Source organism: Pipistrellus hanaki (assembly GCF_964339955.1).
Source record: "Pipistrellus hanaki genome assembly, chromosome: 15".
Classification (NCBI taxonomy): Eukaryota; Metazoa; Chordata; class Mammalia; order Chiroptera; family Vespertilionidae; genus Pipistrellus; species Pipistrellus hanaki.
Genome location: NC_140517.1, coordinates 30,215,202 through 30,236,380, shown reverse-complemented (window position 1 = coordinate 30,236,380; position 21,179 = coordinate 30,215,202). Strand labels below are relative to the sequence as shown.

Genomic DNA, 21,179 nt, shown 5'->3' with positions numbered 1-21,179 from the left:
TGGGTTTACTTGCCAAAGAGGCATGGGATATTATGCACTGGGAGTCAACTCTGGGAGGCTTCTGGAAAAGAAGATCGTATCTGGTTTTGAAGAGTAAAAGAAGCATGGCACATTCTTGCCTTGAGGCCTTGTATGCGGTTCACTCGGCTAGGAATATTCTCTATATGATTTCCCCTTTGAAATTAAAGTATAGTTGATCATTTGCAACAACATGGATGGACCTAGAGGGCATTATGCTAAGTGAAATAAGTCAGTTAGAGAAGAACAAATATGGTAAGATTTCAGTACATGTGGAATCCAAAAAGCAAAACAACAAACAAAACAGAAACACACATAGGTACAAAGGACAAATGGGTAGCTGACAGAGGAGAAAGGGGTGGGAGCATAGGTAAAAAAGGTGAAGGGGAATTAGAGGTACAAACCTCCATGTCCCTTTTGTCCCCTATGTTAGTTCCTCCTCTTTAGGTCTCAGCTACCTAGACCACACAATCTGAACATAAGACCACCTTTGTTATTCTTTCTCATGGCACACTGCTTTTTACTTCATAGCATATATGACAATTTGTAATTATATAGAGGGTGTCCCCCCAAAATGTGTACACAAACTTTGAATAACTATAAAGGCAGTGTTTATCAAAATACATTTCATTTTCAAATTGAGCAATCAGCTGTTACAATATATATGTATTTACGGAACCCTGTATTTACTTATTTTATATCCATTTTCCCTCTAGACTGAGGTTTAAAAGAAAAGGTCCAGGCTAGGCACAAATGGCTGACAACTGGTAGAAGGAAAGCTTGAGCAGACTTGGGAATGGCCTTGGAATAAGTGTGAGCAAGAATGAGGCACCTGACACAGGCAGAGCCAGGCTGGGGACTAACAGGGATGGGAGGTGCCAGTTTCTGCAGATGTGGAAGAACAAGGAGAGGAGTTTGGGCGGGACTGGACAGCCATCTTCATTGTGTGCTTACTATGTCTATGCTAAGCACTTACAGACATGATTCATTCCATCCTCACAACCTCTCCACGAGGAAGGTACCATGATTATCCCCCTCACAGATGATAAAGTTTGGGTTCAAGGAAGGGAGAGAGTTGCCTGAGGCCACTCAGCTAGTAAGTGGTGATGACGGTTCCTCTTAAGAGCACTTCCCTGCTGGTGATCTCTGCTAGTGAGGTGGCATGCTTCCCTGGAACCCTGCTGCTTCAAAGTAAGTCCTCTTTGAAAATAAGTTTCTATATTTGTCTCTTTCAGGAAGTGCATGTGTATGTCTCAAAATTAAACAACTGCTGAGAAAGCATTACAATAACAACGTTAACACGCCCAACATATATGTTTGATAGGCACTGCTCTAAGCTCTTTGCATCAATTACCCCATTTAATTCTCACATTCACCTCTCTTACAGATAGGGAAATTGTTATACAGATGGATTTAAATTATGGCTAGTAAGAGGTGGAGCTAGAATTTCAACCTAGACTCCAGGACAGACACTGTGGAAGAGATGAGCCAGTAGGTACTAGTTTGAGGCCTAGGATCCCATAGAAGGGATCAGAAACATTGCCCAGACCCAAGGCCTTATCTCCTCTCTATACTTGAGTCCAACCTCCAAACCCGCCATCTTCAAGCCCCTTGCCTGATCTCTGTCCTCCCCTCTCTCCACACAACAGTCTATTCCCTGCAGGAGCCCTGTTCACACCCAAGTCAGATCACAGCCTTCCTCAGTTCCAAGCCCTCAGCTGGTTCCATCTCAATCAGATAAAGTCAAAGTCTTCATAATGGTTATTTATTCACAAAATATATAAAACACCAAACAAACAAGCAATCCAATTAAAAAATGGGATGAGGTCTTGAACAGACACCTCTCCCAAGAAGACATACAAATACCCCACAGATATACAATAGCTCAATGTCAGTAGCTATTAGGAAGACGCAAGTCAAAACTACAATGAGATACCACCTTGTGTCTGTAAGAATGGCTATTATCATCAAGACAGCTAATAATGAGTGTAGGAGAGGCTGTGGAGAAAAGGGAATCCTCATTCACTGCTGGTGGAAATGTAAACTGGTACAACCATTATGGAAAGAAGACTGGTGGTTCCTCAAAAAAATCAAGAACAGAGTTACCACATGACCCAACAATCTCTCTTCTTGGGTATCTACCCGAAAACTTGACATTTGCAAAGATATATGCACCCCTATGTTCATTGCGGCATTATTCACGGTGATCAAGAAATGGAGACAACCAAAGTGTCCTTTAATAGGGGACTGTATAAAGAAAATGTAGTACTCAGCCATAAAAAAGATGAAATACTGACATTTGGTGACAACATGGATGGACCTTGAGAATATTATACTAAGCAAAATAAGTCAGTCACAAAAAGCTAAGAACCATATGATTTCGCTCATATGTGGGATATAAAACTGAAACTCATAGACACAGACAACAGTATGGTGGTTACCAGAGGGAAGGGGTGAGGGTAGTAAAAGGTAAAGGGGGCCAAATATATGGTGACAGAAGATGCTTTGACTTTGGGTGTTGGGCACACAATATAGATCATGTACCATAGAAATGTATACTCAAAACCTATATGATCTTGAGAGCTTGTTTGGAGGTTCTAGCAGGGGAGCGCAGCTACTTGTATACCCTTGACTGAAGACCGGTCCTCTCTTCTTGGGGAAAAGTCGTCCTCTTCGAGCACGCAGCTTCGGGAGGGATGCACATGGATTGGTGAGGGAGGAGGGGGACACCCGCCTAACCAGCCAGATCAGCCGAATCAACCCTGGCGATCAATGGGGTGACAGATGTCGCAGCCAGATCGCCCTCACATCCGAAACCTATATGATCTTATTAAACAATGCCACCCCAATAAATTTATTTTAAAAATGGTTACCTCTTTGATATAAACTCCTCCCATTTCCCCCTGCTCCAGCCTCAAAGCCTCTGCACTACCATTCCCTTGCTCGGGATACACTATCCCCAGATACCCTCATGGCCCAGTTTCCCACTTCCTTTGGGCTTCAGTTCATAGGTGACATCTCAAAGAGCCCTTTCCTAATCACCCTATTTAAAATACCCACTCTGTCTTCTCTATTCCCTCACTCCACTGTGTTTTCCTTCATAGTGCTCATCACCACCTGATATGTTTATTGTGCAAATTCCCCCACAATGAATGTGAGCTCTCTAAGGAAAGAGATTATGATGATCTTGTTCCACATGGTATCCCCAGTGCCTAGTACAGGCTTGGCACAGGGTAGGTACTCAATAAATATTTGTTGAATGAATAAAGTGGTGCACGAGAGAGAAAAGATGAAACCAGAAGGTCGTGGACATGATGCAGGCATGCCAGATTTGTGGATGCTATCATATACAAAACAAAGGAGGCATGGGGGGGGGTGTCAGACAGACTTGGGTAAAATTCTGACAAAAAGCTGTTTGGAGTCAGACAGACTTGGGTGAAATTCTGACAACTCCATTTTACCATAATTTTTTCACATATGCTCCTGTGTACGTGTTTAAAACTAAAAAACCTGTTACCTCATCTGCAAAACGGGAATAACCTCCTTCCTGAGGTTATGCGAGGATTAAATGAGATCATGCATGTGAAGGCACCACATCATATATTGGACTGGGTATATAAAAACTAGGCCTTAAGACTGATTTGAGGTGACTGCTCAAGTACAGAATGTCTGAGGTAGTTTTTCTCAGAATGTAGAACATGAACCTGCTGGAGGCAGAAGAAAATTTAGGTGGTCTGTGATCATGGCTTTAGATCACTCTGAACCACCCAGTGAGAAACTCTTAATTTTCTTTGAAGCTTTCTGATTTTGTTAGAGAGGAAGACTCAGTTGTGTGCTGGTATGCCTTAAACATCTCTCTAATACTTGCTAATAAAGAGGATGCAGAAACTGCAGCCATCTGTAATGTAACACCATTGTTTGCTTCTCTCTCTGTTTTTCTGGTACTTTCTATCTATGGGCAAGTGATTCTGGCTTTCTACTTCCAGAAGCAATATAAAATATTCTCTTAAAATGTATTAAGAAAGTAAGCTAGCTTAAAGAAAAGTCTTAGCAACAAAGAAGGGAGAGGGCGGATGTATGCCCTTGTGAAGGTGTGTCCCATGAAGGAAGTGTGGCAAGGAGTCTGAGTCAGTGGTCGCTCTGCTACCTGCCAAGGTCCTATCCTCTGCAAATGGGAAGCAGCAGGCTCAGGGCTGGGGCTCCACCACCAATCCTGGAGGCCTCAGATTTATTCCTGCTCTTCCTGCGCTCCCTCCCCCCCAAAATGCCAGGACAAAACCCAAACCAATTATATCCAGGGAAGAATGAGGGTTTTAAAAAGCAGGGGGAGGTCTGAAATACTGAGGTGACAAAATGCTGGGGGCCAGAGCTTAGGAGTGGGGCAGGTTGGCCCCATTCACATGTTCTCTCTGAACCCCAACTTCTCCAACTCTAAGTGGGGTAATAATAAGACTGATCTCCAGGACTGTCTGAGTCTTAAAGTGTGTAGTCCAGTGCCGGACACATAGAAAGCCCTTGATAAATTGGAGCTGCAATTATTATTATTATTATTATTACCACCACCACATTTATTATCATCACTGAAGAGTCAGAGATGGAATAATAGGGAGGTAGGAGCTGCTGAGGACAGACAGGGATTGTTTTCACATGGTGAGAGGTGTTAAATGTTACAAGTTGGGGTGTGGGTGCTGGGGTGGAGAGAGAGACTGACTGGGAGACATTGAGAAAGGCAGATGGAAACTGACCCCTCCTAACTGGGTGATGAGTTGTGGTGATACAAGGCAGTGGCAAGTGGGAGGGCCTGGGCTCCTGGGAGTACAGAGGCAGCCATGCTTGCTAAGCAGGGATGAGATTTGACCAAGTTCCGCATCCTGAGCTGGGACCCGCAGAGCATCATGCTGCTGACTTAGGGCACCTGCTCTTGTGCTGACCCCTCCTCCCTTGCCAGGGTCATCCTGGTTCCTTGGGGGTGGGGGGTGGGGAGGGACTGAGGGAGGGACTGATGCAGTCCTAGCCCTTCCAGGAGGCCATGAACTCACACACGTGTCCCTTCCTTAACAGGTAAACAGGATGGGTGCTTGGGGCAGCCGCTCCCTCCCAAGGTCTTGCCTCCCACTCATTCCCTGGGGGTGGCTGGCCCGCCCAGCTCCCCTGCTCCACACCCAGCTTTGTTAGCCAAGAGCCACCAGGATGTTAACTGCGACACCCTGATGACCACTCTCAGGGTCGTGGCCACTTCCTTCCTGGAGGCCTGGGGTCCCTACTGAAACCTGAGGCCAGTCTCAGCTCCCAGGCTCTCTGGAGTTGTGGAGAGGGTGAGGGCAGGCACCTTTAGATGGCAGCCCGGGGGAGAAGAGAAATGGAAGAGGCAAAGGCTAATTTAAACTGAGAAAAAGGTCACCTATCGCCATTCTTATACCCCCGACTTAGGCCAGCTTACACCTAACTCACCTGTCCCCTTCCCCACTGAGTTTCGTATCCTTGCCCCACTGGTGGGGCCAGTCCTGTGATTTCCCTCCGCCTACCGAGGTGGTAGGAGACACCAATAGACTATTTCCTCAGATGCCCCCATCCCCACCCTGTGCCCCAAATTCCTCTTGTTGGGAAACTAGAACACTTTGCAGCCATCTCATTCCATTTCTCCCTCCCTCCCTGATGCATGGGCTCCCTCTCTGTTTCAACACAGACTTTCAGACTCACAATTACAGCTCATTACCCTATCAGTGCTGGCCTTGAGTCACTGGGAGGAGGGACTCTGGGCTGCCCAGCCCCCGTCACCTTCTCCCAAGCTGCAGTATAAGGAGTAGTGGCAGGGAGGAGGCCTCTGGGAAGGCAGGGGAGTCTGGGAAAGGAGAGAGTAGGCTGCAGACCTAGAAGGAGTGAGAACAAGAAGTCAGAAGGAAGAAGAGAACGGAGGAGGGCACACGGACACAGAAACGAGAAAGGGCCAACAGAAGGAAACGTGGGTGGGAAAAAGACATTTAGGAGGGAGAAGGAGTGAGGCTGAGATGAAGTTACAGGGGTCCCTGGTCTGCCTCCTGCTGGCCCTGTACCTGGGCAGTGGGGAGGCTGGCCCGTTGCTGAGTGGAGGGGCAAGCGCTGAAACAGGTTTTGGGGAGGCTGCTGGACAGGCAGTGGGAGATGCCATTAATCATGGAATTAGGGAGGCCATTGGCCAAGGGGCTGGAGAGGCAGCCCATGCTCTTGGAAACACTGGGAGTGAGGCTGGCAGACAGGCTGAGAACATTATTCGACATGGAATAGATGCTGCCCACAGCTCCTGGCAGGGGATGCCTGGCAGCAACAGTGCTTGGGTGAGTGGCTGGAAGGAAGCTGGGTGTGGAAATGGGAGACTGTAGGAAGCTGGGTTGAGAATCTTGGGAATCAATGGGAAGAGAAGGAGTCTTATTTGCGGCTGTCTGGGGCAGTTCCTGTCCTTGTTGTGTATCCTCTCTCTACCACCCTGGGGTCTCTCCCTGCCTCTCCTTATTCCCTGCTCTGGCTCTTCTCTTATCTCAGTTGCTCTTCCTGCCCTACCCAGTCACGAGTGATAAAGGTCACACACACTAAGTGCATGTATGTTGTCCTTGCAGGGAACCAATGGCCAGCCTCCATCTGGAGGCCACGGCACCTTTGGTTCTCAGGATGGCCTCAGAGCCCAAAGCCAGAGCATTCCTGAAGGTCCAGGGAATCCCTGGATCCATGGAGTCTCTGGAGGCTCAGGTGGCAACTTTGGAAGCTCCTGGGGCCAAGGAGGCAATGGAGGGCCATACAACGTGGGGACCAACGCTCAGGTAAAGTAAGCAACCAGCCCTGATCCTTCACCCCTTTAACCCCACACTCTCATGCCTTCCTCCACCTTCAGATCCTGTACTCAGTCTCACCTTCTCTGCAGGGAGCTGTGGCCCAACCTGGTTATGGCTCAGTGAGGGGCAACAACAATCCAAATACTGAGGTAAGAGGAAGAGTCAGGGGGAAGAAGAGAGTGTCGGGTGCATGTGACAGAAGAAGGAGAGACAAAGAGGAAAAAAAGATGGGAGGCAGGTTGGCCAGGGAGAGATGAGCATGGAGAGGAGACAAGGGAGAGGGGATGTCAGTGAGATGGGGGTTGCGGGGGTGGTGGGGAGAGCCTGGCCTGTGGCGGTAGCCCTCACTGAAACCTCACCCTCGCCTGTCCGCTTTTTCCTGCAGTGCACCAACTCTCCGCCCTCCGGCTCAGGTGGAAGCTCTAGCAACTCTTGGGTAAGAGGAGGGGCACCTGAGGCGTGTGGCACAGGGAGGAAACAGAACTCTTTTCTCAGGCTGGGCAGGAATATGCCTGAGCAGAACAAGGGGATGGGGGAAGCAATGGTGTTCTCACCTTTAGTGCTTCCTCTGGCCCTCAGGGAAGCAGTGGCGGCAACAGCGGCGGCGGCAGCAGCGGCGGCGGCAGCAGTGGTGGCAACAGCGGCGGCAGCGGTGGTGGCAGCAATAGTGGTGGCAGCAGCAGTGGTGGAAGCAGCAGTGGTGGAAGCAGCAGTGATGACAGCAGTGGTGGCAGCAGCAATGGCAGTAGCGGCAGCGGAGGCAGAGGCAGTGGTGGCAGCAGCAGCGGCAGCAGTTCTGGAGGCAACTGGGTGAGTTCTGCTCCTAGGTTGAAGGCAGAGATGAGGCTGAGGCCCGTGGAGGTCCCGGCTGAGGACATGTGCTCCAAAGCCTTCCTGAACGGAAGCGGCCAGCCCTGGGGTGGGTGGCATCACTGGCAGTGGTCATCCTGTGGCTTCTTCACCTTGTTTCCCACCTTCCCAGCCCCATCACGCAGGCTTCCAGAAGAGGTGCCCTCCCTACTTCTGCTCACTCTATTCCTTATCTCTGCTGCATCACGGTGGGGATCTTCTCTCTCCTGTCTAGCCCCTATTCCTGCAGTTGTGGCCACTGGGAAATCTGACTACAGCTGGGGGTGATGAATGGAAGAAGGGAGATGGGCACGGAACAACATATACTTGATAGGGATGCTCCTGGGAGAGTGGGGGCAAGCCTGCACACATGGAGACTTAAGACATTACAGGGCTGTGGTACAGGCAAAGTAATACACATGCTGCACGTGAGGCCCCTCCTGATGGTGAAAGGACCAGGAAGGGACCACAGCCTGCCCGCTGGGTTAGGCAGGGCCTCCAAGCGGGGGGCCTGTAGAGTGAGAACACTGCTGGCTTCCTTTGGAGTCTGGGAAAGGTGTCGGGCAAGAGGAGGGAGGCAACTAGAGCAAGCCAGATAACATAAGCTGCTGTAATTTACTGCTCCTTGTACTACCGGCTTTTACCCCATCTAGTTTTCCCTTAGAAAATTCAGGCTCCCTGCCAGTGGTGCTTCCCCCTTGCTAGGTTCCAGGAGAGGGCCAAGGGAGAGGAGGGATGGGGGCAGGAGGAACGAGGCCAGCCTGCCCTCAGGTGTCAGGGGACTTTTGTGCAGTTGGGCTCCAGAGGCCTTCCACCCCTGGCATGTGGTGGGAAGTGGGAGCAACAGCTCAGAATCCCCCGGTGACCCACATCCCCAAATGCACTTGGCCACACCTAGTCCTCCCCGTGCTTCCATAACTTCCCGCTGTGAACGACTGGCTGAAGATAGGGGGCGGGCAGAGGGGGTTAACGTGGCTGGGAATCTGGGAATCGTTTGGTCCCTTCCAAGTCCCTTGATGACAACAGATGGACTCTGGCTTTCCCTCGTAGGAACACGGTTCCAGCTCTTCCTCAGGAAGCAGTGGAGGAAGTGGTGGAAATAAACCCGGGGTGAGTGTCTATGGTTTGCACCTGCACGGGTCTCCCTGAAACTGGAACCGTGGGAAGGAAAAGAGGAGGCCCTGTGGATGTTGGGAGAATGACCGCTGGGGCTGAGCATGGGGTGGACCGCTGCTGGGGTGAGGCTGATATGCATGAACTTCAGGGCTACAAGGCTGCAACTTGAGGACTGGAATTGGCATCTGGGTAGGGACTGAGAGCAAGTCTTCTCTTTCTCTCTCCCACAGTGTGACAACCCAGGAAATGAAGTCCGAGTGGCCGGAGGATCTGGGGCTCAGGTGAGAGCCAAACTTGTGGTTACCACAGTTCATCTCTGGCACTGTGCCCACTCCTTATAACCCAGCTCTGCTCTCCACTCTTAATGCTAATCTTCACTTCAACCCCGACTGTGGGGAATTACAATTTAGAAGCAGAGACCAAGCACAAAAATTACTAACAATCTCCAAGGGAAAAATTAATTGCAAATTCTTATGTGACATACCCCCACAGACGGGGCTGTAAAAATCACCTGAAGACCATTGCTTTTAGAAACATAATTGTTTCAAATGTCCTGTGACTGGCTAGTGAAAACAATTTGTAAACCCTTTGACATTGGTTTGAAATGGTGTTTTTGAAAGCATGCATCCCCCTCCTAGTTATTCTGGAAATCTGGGCTTTCTGTCAGAACCTGCAGCGTTGACAGAGGAAGTGCCACACTAAGGTGCCCACAAATGGCCCAGAGGTCTTGTGAAAATGCGGGTTCTGAATCAGCTCTGGGGGAGGCTGGTGCAGAGCAGCAGCACCTGGTGTGAGTGTCGCCTGCAGGGCGAGGAGCACAACCCTATGACGCTACATTGACAAGGCTCTCGGAAGAGCTCCTAAGATATTGGGGATACTAATAAAGGTCTTTATTTTCTTCTAGCATTACTAATACTTCTGTAATTTCATTGTTAAATTTAACTCTTTAACCTACCTGGGCAGTATTTTGGTATATATTGTCTAGTCCACTCCTGGATCCAACTAGGCAGGCCCTACCTACACTTTGGATTAGATCTGTGTGCTGCCATAGGAAGTGACAATCATATAAAAATAGAAGGGAGGAAACTGTGAGGTATAAATAAGTTTCCCCCCAAAATACATAACTGCTATTCCCAGCCCTGTGTGTTGAATTGTTTCTACCACTGATTTAAAACATCATGTATATATACCTTAATATTTGGGGAGAGCTTCTGGGAGTTCTATTTTGTTAAATTGATCTGTTCTGGGACAGGAACCACTGTTTTGTTCATGGTAGCTTTATAGTACATTAATATCTGCTCATCTTTTCCAGTGTTTTCTGACCAATTTGTAGGTATTTATTCTTCCAAATGAACTTCAAGATGATTTTGACAGGTTCCAAAGAGATTTCCATTAGGATTTTAAGAGGAATCCTATTAAGTCATACAGGTATTTGCAGGGATGGACCTAGTTAAACAATGAGCTGTGTTTCACTGTCTTGTCCCTCAGGGCTTCAGAGGCCCTGGCAGCTCTGGCGACATCAAGGCGAGGAGAGTAGGGACGATGGCAGCAGCAATACCAACAGGGCAAACAGTCCCCATTCCCAGCCAGTCTAGATTTTAGCTCTGGAAATGAAGAGATGCCGATGGGTCTGGGATCCATACCAAACAGTAAAAGCAGATCTCAGAAGGATCTGACCTCTGCCATAGGAGGAGACTAGCAGTTGACTTCTGTGCCGCCTCTTCTCCCAGGGACTCTCCAGCTGGCATCACCTTCCTGACTAAAGCAAAACATCAGCCAGCCTGCATTTAAAAAAAAAAAAAAATATATATATATATATATATATATATATATATATATATATATATATATATATATATTATGATTTTTTTACAGAGAGGAAGGGAGAGAGATAGAGAGCTAGAAACGTCAATGAGAGAGAAACATTGACCAGCTGCCTCTTGCACACCCTGTACTGGGGATGTGCCTGCAACCAACGTACATGCCCCTGACCGGAATCGAACCCGGGACCTTTCAGTCTGCAGACCGACGCTCTACCACTGAGCCAAACCGGTTTTGGCCCAGCCTGCATTTTGAATTAATTCAGTACAGCAGCCTGGCTGGTTCCTACTTGGTGGCAAAGGTCCTTCCTACTGAATTGTGGACAGCTTGCAGACAGAAAAGAAACAAATGGTGATGGTACCAATGAGCATCCACAAGGGGGTGAAACAAGATTTGTCAGGAAAGATAGAGCTACCCAGAGAGAAGGGCCTCTCTTGGGGTCCTGGGAAGGACTCAGCTGTGCTCCTGCCTCAGTCCCCTGACTCAGGAATCCTTCACCTACATCTCACCTCCCATCTTGCCTACCTCCCCACCAACTCTTCTATATTTTCTCTCTCCTTAGGGAATAAGCAAGGAAGGTAGTCGCCTCATTGGGAACTCCCAAGGAAATTATCAGGTGAGCAGGGATGTCTTTAGGAGAAGGGATGGTGGAGTGTGGAGATAGAATGCCAAAGGCCTGGGGAAAGAAAGAGAAATATTAGTTTCTTCTTACCAGCTTCTCTGAATCTGTCAGGTGACTACCAGGAGACCAACAGGGGTCCAGGATCCCTGTCATTCTCCTTGATTCATTCATTCTCTCCCTTCTTCCAACTGCAATCACAGTACCATTACCTCTGTAAGAAAAAAATAGATTAAAATAACAGAAGCATGGCTAGCTAAGGGGGATTTTTAAAATCATACTTAAGAAGGCAGTGTTGAGAAGCATAAAGGCAGTGAACTTGGAGTTACAAAGGGAGATCACTTGTCATCTGTGAATCTTCAGGCAAGTCAGTTGACCTCTGTGAGTCTGGCCTTTCTCGTGGGTAGAAAGGGCACCATGAAGCCCAACTTTCTCACCCCCACAGCTACTGCAGAGCTTTCTGCATCATAACCTGACCAGGGGGCCGAGATCCAGACACTGAAGTCTGGCATGGAGACAGATCTGAGGCAAGCTGCTGGACAGCGCTGAGTGTCAGTTTCCTCATCTGTCAAATGGAGACATCTCCACAAAGGACATGGCAGGATAAGGCACAGTGCTTGGAACACAGTGAGGCTATATATTAGGGAGTGAGTAGGGTTATTCTAGGCAGCAAATAATGAGTCAGTCCAGGAAGGCTTTCTGGAGGTAGGGTTCTTAGGTGCTGTGTAAAGAAGAGAGGTGGCTTTACAGAGGGTACATGGTGCTTGAGCAAAGGCAAAGATGAGTGGGCCAGGAGCAGCCTGATAGGTGGTATGCAAAACAAGATGCATGAGCCTTGAACACCAGTCCCCTTTCCCCACCCAGGGGCAAGGGTCCAGTGGGGGAGGTGAAGCTGTCGGTGGAATCGATAATTTGGTGAGTGGAGGCATCACCCCCCCTCAAGCTAGGACCCTCCAGACATCCATTGCTCCAGCCCCTGCCTCTTGCCCACAAAGTGTGTTCTTACTCGCATCCCATTTCTTATTGGTTCCTTAGAACTCTCAGACATCTCCTGGGCTCTTCAACTTTGACACTTTCTGGAAGGTGAGTTCAGCAAGATTGCTCTGCTCATTTATTCTCTTTTGGAAAACCAAAACCCTGTCCCCTTGACCTCACAGGATGAAGTCCTTTTTTTTTTTTTTTTTAGAACTTTTGTCAATGGTGGTCCTTGACCTCTCTTATCCCGAAGCCCCGAGCCAATTACATTATTATGATCCAATTTGGCCATTCTCCTTTTTTTCTCCTCTTCTTTGCAGAACTTTAAATCCAAGCTGGGTTTCATTAACTGGGATGCCATAAACAAGGTAAGGGCTGGAAGGCCATGTCATTTGACCTTTGTGGGAGAGGAATATATATAGAGAAGAAAGGTAAACCTCTAAGCCAGGTGAAATGATGATGGCCATGAAGAGCATTTTGGATAATGCTAAAAAAAAAAAAAAAAAAAAAAAAAAAAGAGAACACCAAAAACCCACCCCAAACAAACAAACAAACAAACAGAACAAAACAAAACAAAACAAAAAAACAAGGAGTAAGAACAGCTGAAATATGAAGAGAGGGAGACTTTGCAAACAGCTGGGTACTGAGAATGAGAAATGAATGGGCCTCTTTCATATCCTAACATGCAGACTTACACAGTTCTAAACCTCAGTTTCCCCTCTGAGACCTGGAGGTTAATGGGAGAGTAAGTAGGTGTAATACTCAGGAAATCAGAGAGGCAGCAGAGGCCAGGGTGGGAGAGTGGACTGAATAGTCAGGTGGAGCTAAAAGGCCACATGAGGACTGACACACAGAGAGAAAAGAAGGAGAAAGCCAACATGTATTGAGTGCCTCATGGGTGCCCTGTACTTACATAATATCAGGGGACACATGGGCCCAGGAGCCCTTTCTTCTTCCACCCTGTCCACCCCCTCCTCTTGTAGGGAAACCCCTGGCTAAGCCGATGTGACACCAAAATAGTAGAGAGTGGACTGGAAGGACAGGATGAGAACAGACAAACAACCCAAATACTAAAAGCAAAAGCTGTAACTGGCAGCCCAATTATGAGATTTTTTTTGATACATTAAAAAACACACACAAGATGAATCAGTTACCAAAGTTTAAAAATGGATAGACTTCACAAAATGACTTGGATTTCTGACTTCTATTGAAAAATTTGTCAACAGAGGGCTACAGTTCCATTAGGTACAATAAACTAAAGCTAAGTAGCTGCTGCTTCTTGCCATGGGGACTTGCTCTCTAGAAGTCAGACTCCCCCTGCCCACCACAGCCATTCTAGCCACCTGACTGGCCATGTTCAGCTGAGTTTATAAGCCTTAACTTAAAAAGAATGAAGACTAGGATCCTGTCCTCCAAAACCTGTGTGGAAAAAGGGGTCCTGATAGAGGGAGGCAAAGAGACAGCCCAAACCCCAGGAAAGTCAAAGCCTGCCCTTTGAGAAAGGGGGGAGTGGAAGACAGAAGATACAGATGTTCCCAGATGTAGCACAGTGTGGTTTTCATGAACTAAATGAACAAAATAGACTATTTCTGGTTTAGAAGCACAGTCTCTGGTGGGGAAGCCAGACCCCTGAGCATGGGGACCTTCGGGCACACACAGACGACCTCCCAGAGGGCCAGGACAGATAGCCAAGCGTTTTTGTATATCTAGAGGGGGAAGTACAGTGAGTGCCTGCAGTCAGGCAGGATTCACCTGGGATGACTTCCCAGAGACACAGATCTCAGAAGAGGGACAGGACAGAGTTGGGCAGAGAAGAGAATGGAGAGCCCTGGGTCCTTCACAGTGCAGGGTGAGGTGCTGAGGACTTCCTACAGAATGAGGAGTGAAGACAGGGGGGCTATACGTAACATTCCTGGCAAGGTATGAGAGTTTTCAAGCCCAAGCTGGGATCGACTGGATGACAGCTGTGGTTCAAAAATGTCCCTGCAGATTTCTGGAGCAGGGGTCTAATATCACCTTGACTTTCCATTACTCCATGAAATCTTATTCCTCAAGCTCCCTCTTAGAACCCATTTCTTTGCCCAGGACGAGAGGAGCTTTCACATCCCGTGACCTCCAGACAAGGAGCTACCAGATGGATGGGAGCCCCCTACCCCTGCTTAAACAAACATACAAACCATATTCACCACTAATCTCAACCTTTGCCCTTGAAATAAACCTTAGCTGCCCCACACTCCTGGTGTCTGCTCCTTTCTTACGTCTCAACTGTTACCCCAGGGTGGGCATGGAAGGGGTACTTAAGCCCCCAGCTTTGGGAAATGGGCTGGAGGTGACATGGCAGGTGAAAAAGCAGGAAGCTCTGTGGGCAGGTCTTAGTCTTGAGGTTTTGCTACAGTATGTTCAGCCAGAGGAAGGGGAAAATGGGATAGAGAAGAACACTGTGTGCGTGGGGCGGGAAGGACAGTTAATGGCTCCAGAGATCTAGCTTCTCTCTTCCCCTGCTTGCAAATATAGTTTTCTGACCCCTAAAGACACCCAGCTTCCCCCTAAATCTTGGTCATAGTGCAATTATGAAGACCGAAAAATGGTGGGAGCAAGAGTAGGGGCTTAGATGATCAGGGGGTCAAGTTCTCTGCTAACCTGCTCCCCCCTTTCATCCACAGGGCCAAGTCCCATCCCCCAGCACTCGAGCCCTCCTCTACTTCAGTCGACTCTGGGAGGTAGGACAATTCTCACTTTTTGAAGAACTAGAACCCTGGTCATCCTGTCCCTCTCTCTACTCCCTCAAGGCAGCCAAACCCCAGCTCCTGTCACAAAATCCCCCCTCTGTTTATTTTGGAGAGGAGCAATCTCATCCAAATATTATCACAAATACCATCAGAAATTCTAACACCCTTAATAAGCATATCTTCATCTAACCCCAACCACACCCGGGCTCCAAAACTCATTCTTGTGCATGGTCTTGAGACTTTCCCAATAAGCTGCCACACTCCACCCTCTGTCTCCTTGTGGTCCACTCAATCTCTCCTTCTTCCTCCAGGATTTCAAACACAATACTCCTTTTTTGAACTGGAAAGCAATTATTGAGGTAAGGGCAGCAGAACCTCTTGTTTTGGGGTCAGGAAGTTCAGCTCTGGGGATGTGGGGTGCTGGGTCATTGGCAATGGCTTGCAGGTTCTGTGCCAGTTCCTTACCCTCTCTGCTGAGGGAGGGTGTCTCCCTCCCTTCCCACTCTCCTTTGTGCAATGCTGAGTGGGGGTGGGGGTGGGAGAGAGAGACTGTGAGTCACTGAAGAAAGAGCAGGGTGGCAGGTCCTCCTTAGGATTAAAGACCAGGCCAAGGGTGGGGGCCCTCACAGGCACGGGGATATGAAGTTGGCCACTGTCTCTGCTCTGCTGCTGCTCCTGGTGGGCCTGGTCTGGCGTGGGGGGAGGCACAGCTGGGTGGGTAGTGCAGAGTGAACAGGTTATGGGGACTAGAGCGGTGGGAAGAAGGCAAGACCTCAGAACTGGAAAGAGGGGGAACTAGGAGGAAAACTGAAGGGAAACAGCAGGTGTTGGGGGGAGGGATCAAGTCATTGTTAACCGCAGGCAGGTGCACAGGGTCTGAATTTCTGCATTCTGAGAAGGATGGGCAGGACCTCTGGGTCTTCCAGAAAGCCACACCCCGATTCTGCATGGCCAGTGGCCTCCAGGAATCAGACCTCTTAGGCACTAAGGCAAGGGTTGCCTAATCACTCATCTACATGGGCCAGAAACATGAAGTCGGACAGGTGGGGCCATACAAAGGAGGGGCCAAGGCCTTCCAACTGAGTGTTGTCATGTACCATGCAGTCCCAGTGTGACCATATCACCTGATTCTTCAAGGAAAGTTAGAAATCTGATATTGAGTTGCTTACAACTAAATCAATTTTAAAAATGCAAACCATGTAAAAAATGTCTGGAGGTCTGTGGTGACCAGTTTGTGACCTCAATATTAGGGCTAAAACTCAATGTCAGGTGAGGGAGAGGTGGAGAGTTAAGAAGAACATCCTAACCCTCTGTGTGTGTGTGTGTGAGGTGGTGGTGTGTCCTAGTAGAGAAGTGATGATGGAAGGAACTGAATTTCTCTCTCACTGCTTAGGAATTTCCCCTGCCTCACCTGGGGGAGGGAGAGGGTAGTGCATCTGCAGTGTCCTAAGTACCTTCATCTATATCCTTGTATTTCTCCACTTCTCTTTGACCCAGAGCTAATGTTATATATTCCACTTTGCCTCACAAAAACGTTGTGAGCAGGGATAAAAGGGCCTATGTGGGGAGCAGGGTTTGGCATCAGCAAAAGGTGGGCTGGGGCTTAGGGACCTGCCCCCATGGGAGCCTGTGTGAGCACCACGCATTTGTCATTCTAGCTCAGTCTCAGGCCAGCCTGCCAACATTCCAGGTGCCTGGGTGGGGATTGTGTTGCTAAACCCAGTTCACTACCCTCACTTCCCAACTCTGAGTGTGGAAATCTATTCATCTGCATCTATCTGGACCATCAGTTTCCTCTAGGCTCAGTGCCCTCTCTGTGGACAGCACTCATGGGTTACTGAGAGGGGCGGGGCGGGTAGGTGGGATGCTGGTGCTCCAAAAGGAGGGAGCACCCAGGCAGCAGGATGTTGGAATCCCACAAGTCTGGTGGGGCCTGAGAACCACAGTCTAACTGTGGCCCCCTTCTTGCAGGATGACTATTCATCATCATCACTTCAGAAGAGGGCAGGCAGTGCTGGTCAGGTAAGCCTCTGCCTTCAGACTGACCTTGGAGACCCTCGGTGTCTCTCAGTCTTGTTCCTCAGTCTGGCCAACCTCATATTCTCCTCCTTCACTTCTCTGTTCTGTAATTTTCTCAGCCTGGTGCAGGATGGCCAGAAGTAGAAGCTGTAACTTCTAAGGTAAGATATCTGCCACTTGACCATCTGAGTTAGACCTCACTTCTTTTCTTGGTCTCCTTTCCTCACCTCCCAAGTAACACTTGAATTAGGAGAGGGAAGAAGGCAGAGCCATTTGGGCTGGGATCATAAGGAGGTGAGTGTGTCAGCTGTGGATGGCTGAAGGGGATTCTGGAAAAGAAAACATCTGACATCAGGAGGGGCAGAAGGCAGGGGCTTTGAGAAAGGTCCAGCCAGGGCAGGGAGTAAATAATCAAGTTTATTCCAGAGAAAAAATGGTTCCATCCCTTCTGTGCTGCCCCCACCCCCCACTGCCCACAACCCTTGCTTTCTTCTGCAGAACTACAATTATAACCAGCAGGCATATCCTCCTGTTTCTGGTGGGCAGTACTCCGCCAAAGTTCCCTCTAAGGTAAGACTTGCAACTGTCCTGTTTTCCCATTGGGGTTTCTGCATGAAGGTGAGGGAGGGAGGCTTTTGCTGCCAGGATCTTCTATGGGGGTTAGCTGAGGCCAAATCCTGTTCACTCTGAAAGTCATCTCTTTCTACACCCTCTATCCTGAACTTCCAAAATGCTCTTAGAGAAAGGAAGTAGGTTCAAGGCTCTTTACAGCCACATTCAGAAAAGGTTACAGGGAGCAGCAGCTACATCGTGGAGAAAACTGGAAACTAATATCCTCTCAAAGAGAAATACCAGTATATGCTCCTTAGAAAAATCATGAAACATGGCAGCACAAGCCATCTTCCTTTGTAGTATGCACTCTCTACCTCTTAAATTGCTGACCTTCTGGGCATGGCGGGAGTAGAGGGGGAGGAGGATGGGCGCAGCAGGGTTTGTCCAGGAACTCTTGGTTGGTGGGAATAAATGTTTCATTCCACAAAAGAACTAAAAGGAAGAACGTTTGAGAATTTTGTTGCATTCAGTTGCAAAGAAAGCAGTCCTACAAAGTCAGTAAATGAATGTGCTAAATACTAATTGGGCTGATGAGGCAAAAACAGGTGGTATTTCCCTCCCCCTCTCAGAACAATAAAGCCCTGTCCTCAAGGAGAAGCCTTCCACCGAGAGATCAGAAATTCTCTGCTGACAGGTGAAGCGGCAGTCCATACTGCCTGTGGGTGTCTACTTGGCCAATTATTTGTGGCCAATTTCCATCCGCCTTGCAGGCAGAGGGAGTCCTACCTATTCTCATCCACTTCCTGAGGGCAGAGTGTGCTAAGGGAGCACGTTCAGTATCATCTTGGGTAATGTGTACTTCAAATGATAAATTCTGCTGTGAAAAAACTTCCATGGGCTGAATGTCTACAGTCAGACCAAAGGAGCTTTGAGATAAACTGGTTTGATCTTGCCTCTTCCACTGAGCCCTTTCTGAGTACTAAGGCAGAGTCTAGAGTAGGGGTGTCGAACTCAATCAGAGAAGGGGCCAAAATCTAAAATCCAGCCTAAATCGCGGGCCGAATGGTTTACTGAACAGTCATAAACTGACAATGTCATAAACTGACAGCGGAGTGCAGTGATGACAGCACGGTGCGGGCCACATTGCAAGGCCTGGCGGGCTGGATTTGGCCCGCGGGCCTTGTGTTTGACACATGTGGTCTAGAGAGTTCCCTGTAGCACCTGTATCACCTATTCTGATCTTCTCTTTACAGGGAGGAGCCACACTTTCTTCCTCGGTAAGTACTGGGGCAAAGAAAATTGGCGTGTGAGAGAAGGGGTCTGAGGGCAGAGGTTGTGCAGGGGAAGTGCGATGTCCACTCAGACGTTCTCTCTGTCCCACAGGCTTCCCGAGCACGACCTGGCCTGCTGCAGTGGGTGAAGTTCTGGTAGGTGAGTATTAGAGTAAGCCATGCTCAGCTTCATCCAGGAGCTGGGCACCATCGCTCAGGGGCAGGGCTGGGATCATGGCACTTGTTTTGCTCTGGATGGGTACTCCAAAGGTACTGAGAAGGTGAGTCCAATGTGAGGGTGTGAAGAAAAACTTACAAGATATGCTCTACTCAGAAAGCACCTCTGAGTGCTGAGTGAAGGCCTGTTGGAGGTGGGACCATGCAGGAACAGGTATGAGAAGAAGAATGGCAGACTAGGTTAAGGAGAGGGGTTGGGATAGGAATTGTGCAGGGCAGCTGTGGAGAGGTGAGACTTTCAGGTGTAAAGGGTCAGAGGCAGGAGGAAGAAGTGAGTCCATAATGGGGGAGAGATAATAGATTAACGTGGCAGAACCACAGAACCTATTTTAGAGGACAGCAAAAGTGAGGGGATGGCAGGTGAAATAGGTAAGATACTAAGGAACTGTGGGAGTACAGAAACTCTATGAAGGAATGCCTGGTTTCATAAACCAGTCAGAGAAAGATAAATATCACATGACCTCACTCATATGTGGAATCTAATGAACAAAATAAACTGATGAAAAAAATAGACCTAGAGACATAGAAACATGGAATCTCAGAGGGAAGGCAGGGATGGAGGGTAGGGTGACATGAATTGGGGGATTTATTACATGTATGCATAGCCCATGGGCACAGACACTAATGCAGGGAAGACCTGGGAAGGATGGGTGCTTGGTGGTGGTGGTGGTGGTGGGGTCAGTGGGAAAAAAGGGGGCATCTGTAGTGGAGGCGACTTTCAACAATAAAGATTAAAAAACAAAACAAAAACACATACAAAGAACAACCACTTAGCAAACACTTAAATGTGACAGGCATTGTAATTGGCCCTTTATTTGTGTCATACTATTAATCCCTGGAAAAGGTGCTATAATTGTTTACATGTTATAGATGAAGAAACTGAGGCTCAGAGAGGAAGTCTCACTCTTGGTGCAAGAATATGACATTCCGTTCTGGGTGCCACTAACCTGTTCACAATGGTGTCCCACCCCCACCCAGCAGGAGGAATGAGAGTGGAATGAGGGGGCAGGGACACTTCTATTTTGTTCTATAAATATATTTTAATAGTAAAAAAGCACAAAAAGAAAAGGTTTCAACAAATTGGAAGTGGTCATATGCTACCATTTTCTCTTTTCTCCTAGAAAATCTCTCAACTATGCCTGAGACCTAGAGTAACATCGGTCATCAAGGAGCCCAACTGCTCCCCTCCCCCAGCTCTCCCTCCGCGCCAGGCCTGGTCTGGGTGTTGACACCTGCTCTTTCTAGGTTGGGGACCTGGTCTGTCTGTCCTTTGCTTCTTCCCACCCATGTGGTGATTCCTTGACCACCAGCCTCATCGAATAAACCAGCCGCTTTCTCTACCTGCTCCATGTGTGACCTGAAGTTCCGGGCTGTCTTTTTTTTTGGGGGGGGGGGGGTAGGGTGGGGGTGGGGTTCCCCAATTTGAGTTTCTCTGTGGCAATAAAACATGAATCTTTTTTCTCTAAGACCTTTGTGAATTTTATTCTTTAACACTATGCTGATGGCCCAGGTCAGGGAGATGGAAGACTGAATTAGGGGCAGATAATCTGCCTTCCTCCTGAGACTGATATACAAAATTGTGGGCTGAGGGAGATAAGACCTGGGTAGTCCTGACAGAAAGTAGCTAGCTGACCTCCCTGGGCCTTAGTTTCCCCATCTGTAAAAAATGATCTTTGCCCAACCTGTATCTGAATACTTACTTACTGCTCTTGAAGTGGTCATGGATGTTTCACTAGCCTGAAAAAGCAACAAGGGGGCTATTCAAATCAGAAAGTGGGAGTAAAGATTCAATTCAGAGAAGACCAGTCCCAGAGGGTCAGGGAGAGGGCAGGAACAAGAGCAAGGGGTAGGTACAGAATATGCCTGGGCCTCTAAATGCAGTGAGGGGTGAGTGAGGGGACCGTTGGGTTGACATTTTAGGAAGATGGGGGTGGGGGCAGCTCATATCCAGCATCTGTGTCTCCAGGACACAGAGGGGCAGCAGACACTTATACTCTAGCAATGTACCAATGAGACTGGCAGAGGGCATGGCTGAGCCCAGGCTCATAAGCCCAGGAGCCCCGAGGACAGGGCTGGAGAGTCTCCAGTTAGAGTCTCTGAGGAAGTTCCATCAAGGCCACACTGTGTGTCAAATGAAGGAGCCCCCATCATCACCTCTGACATCCCT

General features: G+C 48.5%; 1 protein-coding gene across 3 annotated transcripts; it reads left to right on the top strand.

Moving 5' to 3' along the window:
* The first annotated feature begins 5,809 nt into the window (after nt 1-5,809).
* Nucleotides 5,810-20,476, top strand: DMKN (dermokine). 3 transcript variants are annotated; one of them, XM_084906961.1, is made up of 20 exons: nt 5,845-6,332; nt 6,612-6,812; nt 6,914-6,973; nt 7,210-7,260; nt 7,404-7,551; nt 7,585-7,634; nt 8,724-8,783; nt 9,020-9,070; nt 11,173-11,226; nt 12,094-12,144; nt 12,265-12,312; nt 12,525-12,572; nt 14,868-14,924; nt 15,245-15,292; nt 16,905-16,955; nt 17,072-17,113; nt 17,451-17,522; nt 18,758-18,781; nt 18,888-18,935; nt 20,134-20,476. In XM_084906961.1, exons 1-19 carry the CDS (start codon nt 6,027-6,029, stop codon nt 18,933-18,935), a joined length of 1,470 nt encoding a protein of 489 aa, XP_084763087.1. In that variant the 5' UTR covers nt 5,845-6,026; the 3' UTR covers nt 20,134-20,476. The 3 variants fall into 3 exon arrangements, with proteins under 3 accessions (XP_084763086.1, XP_084763088.1, XP_084763087.1); XM_084906960.1 differs by having other exon boundaries at nt 5,810-6,332; nt 7,404-7,634; XM_084906962.1 differs by lacking the exon at nt 12,094-12,144 and having other exon boundaries at nt 5,810-6,332; nt 7,404-7,634.
* The last annotated feature ends 703 nt before the right edge of the window (nt 20,477-21,179 follow it).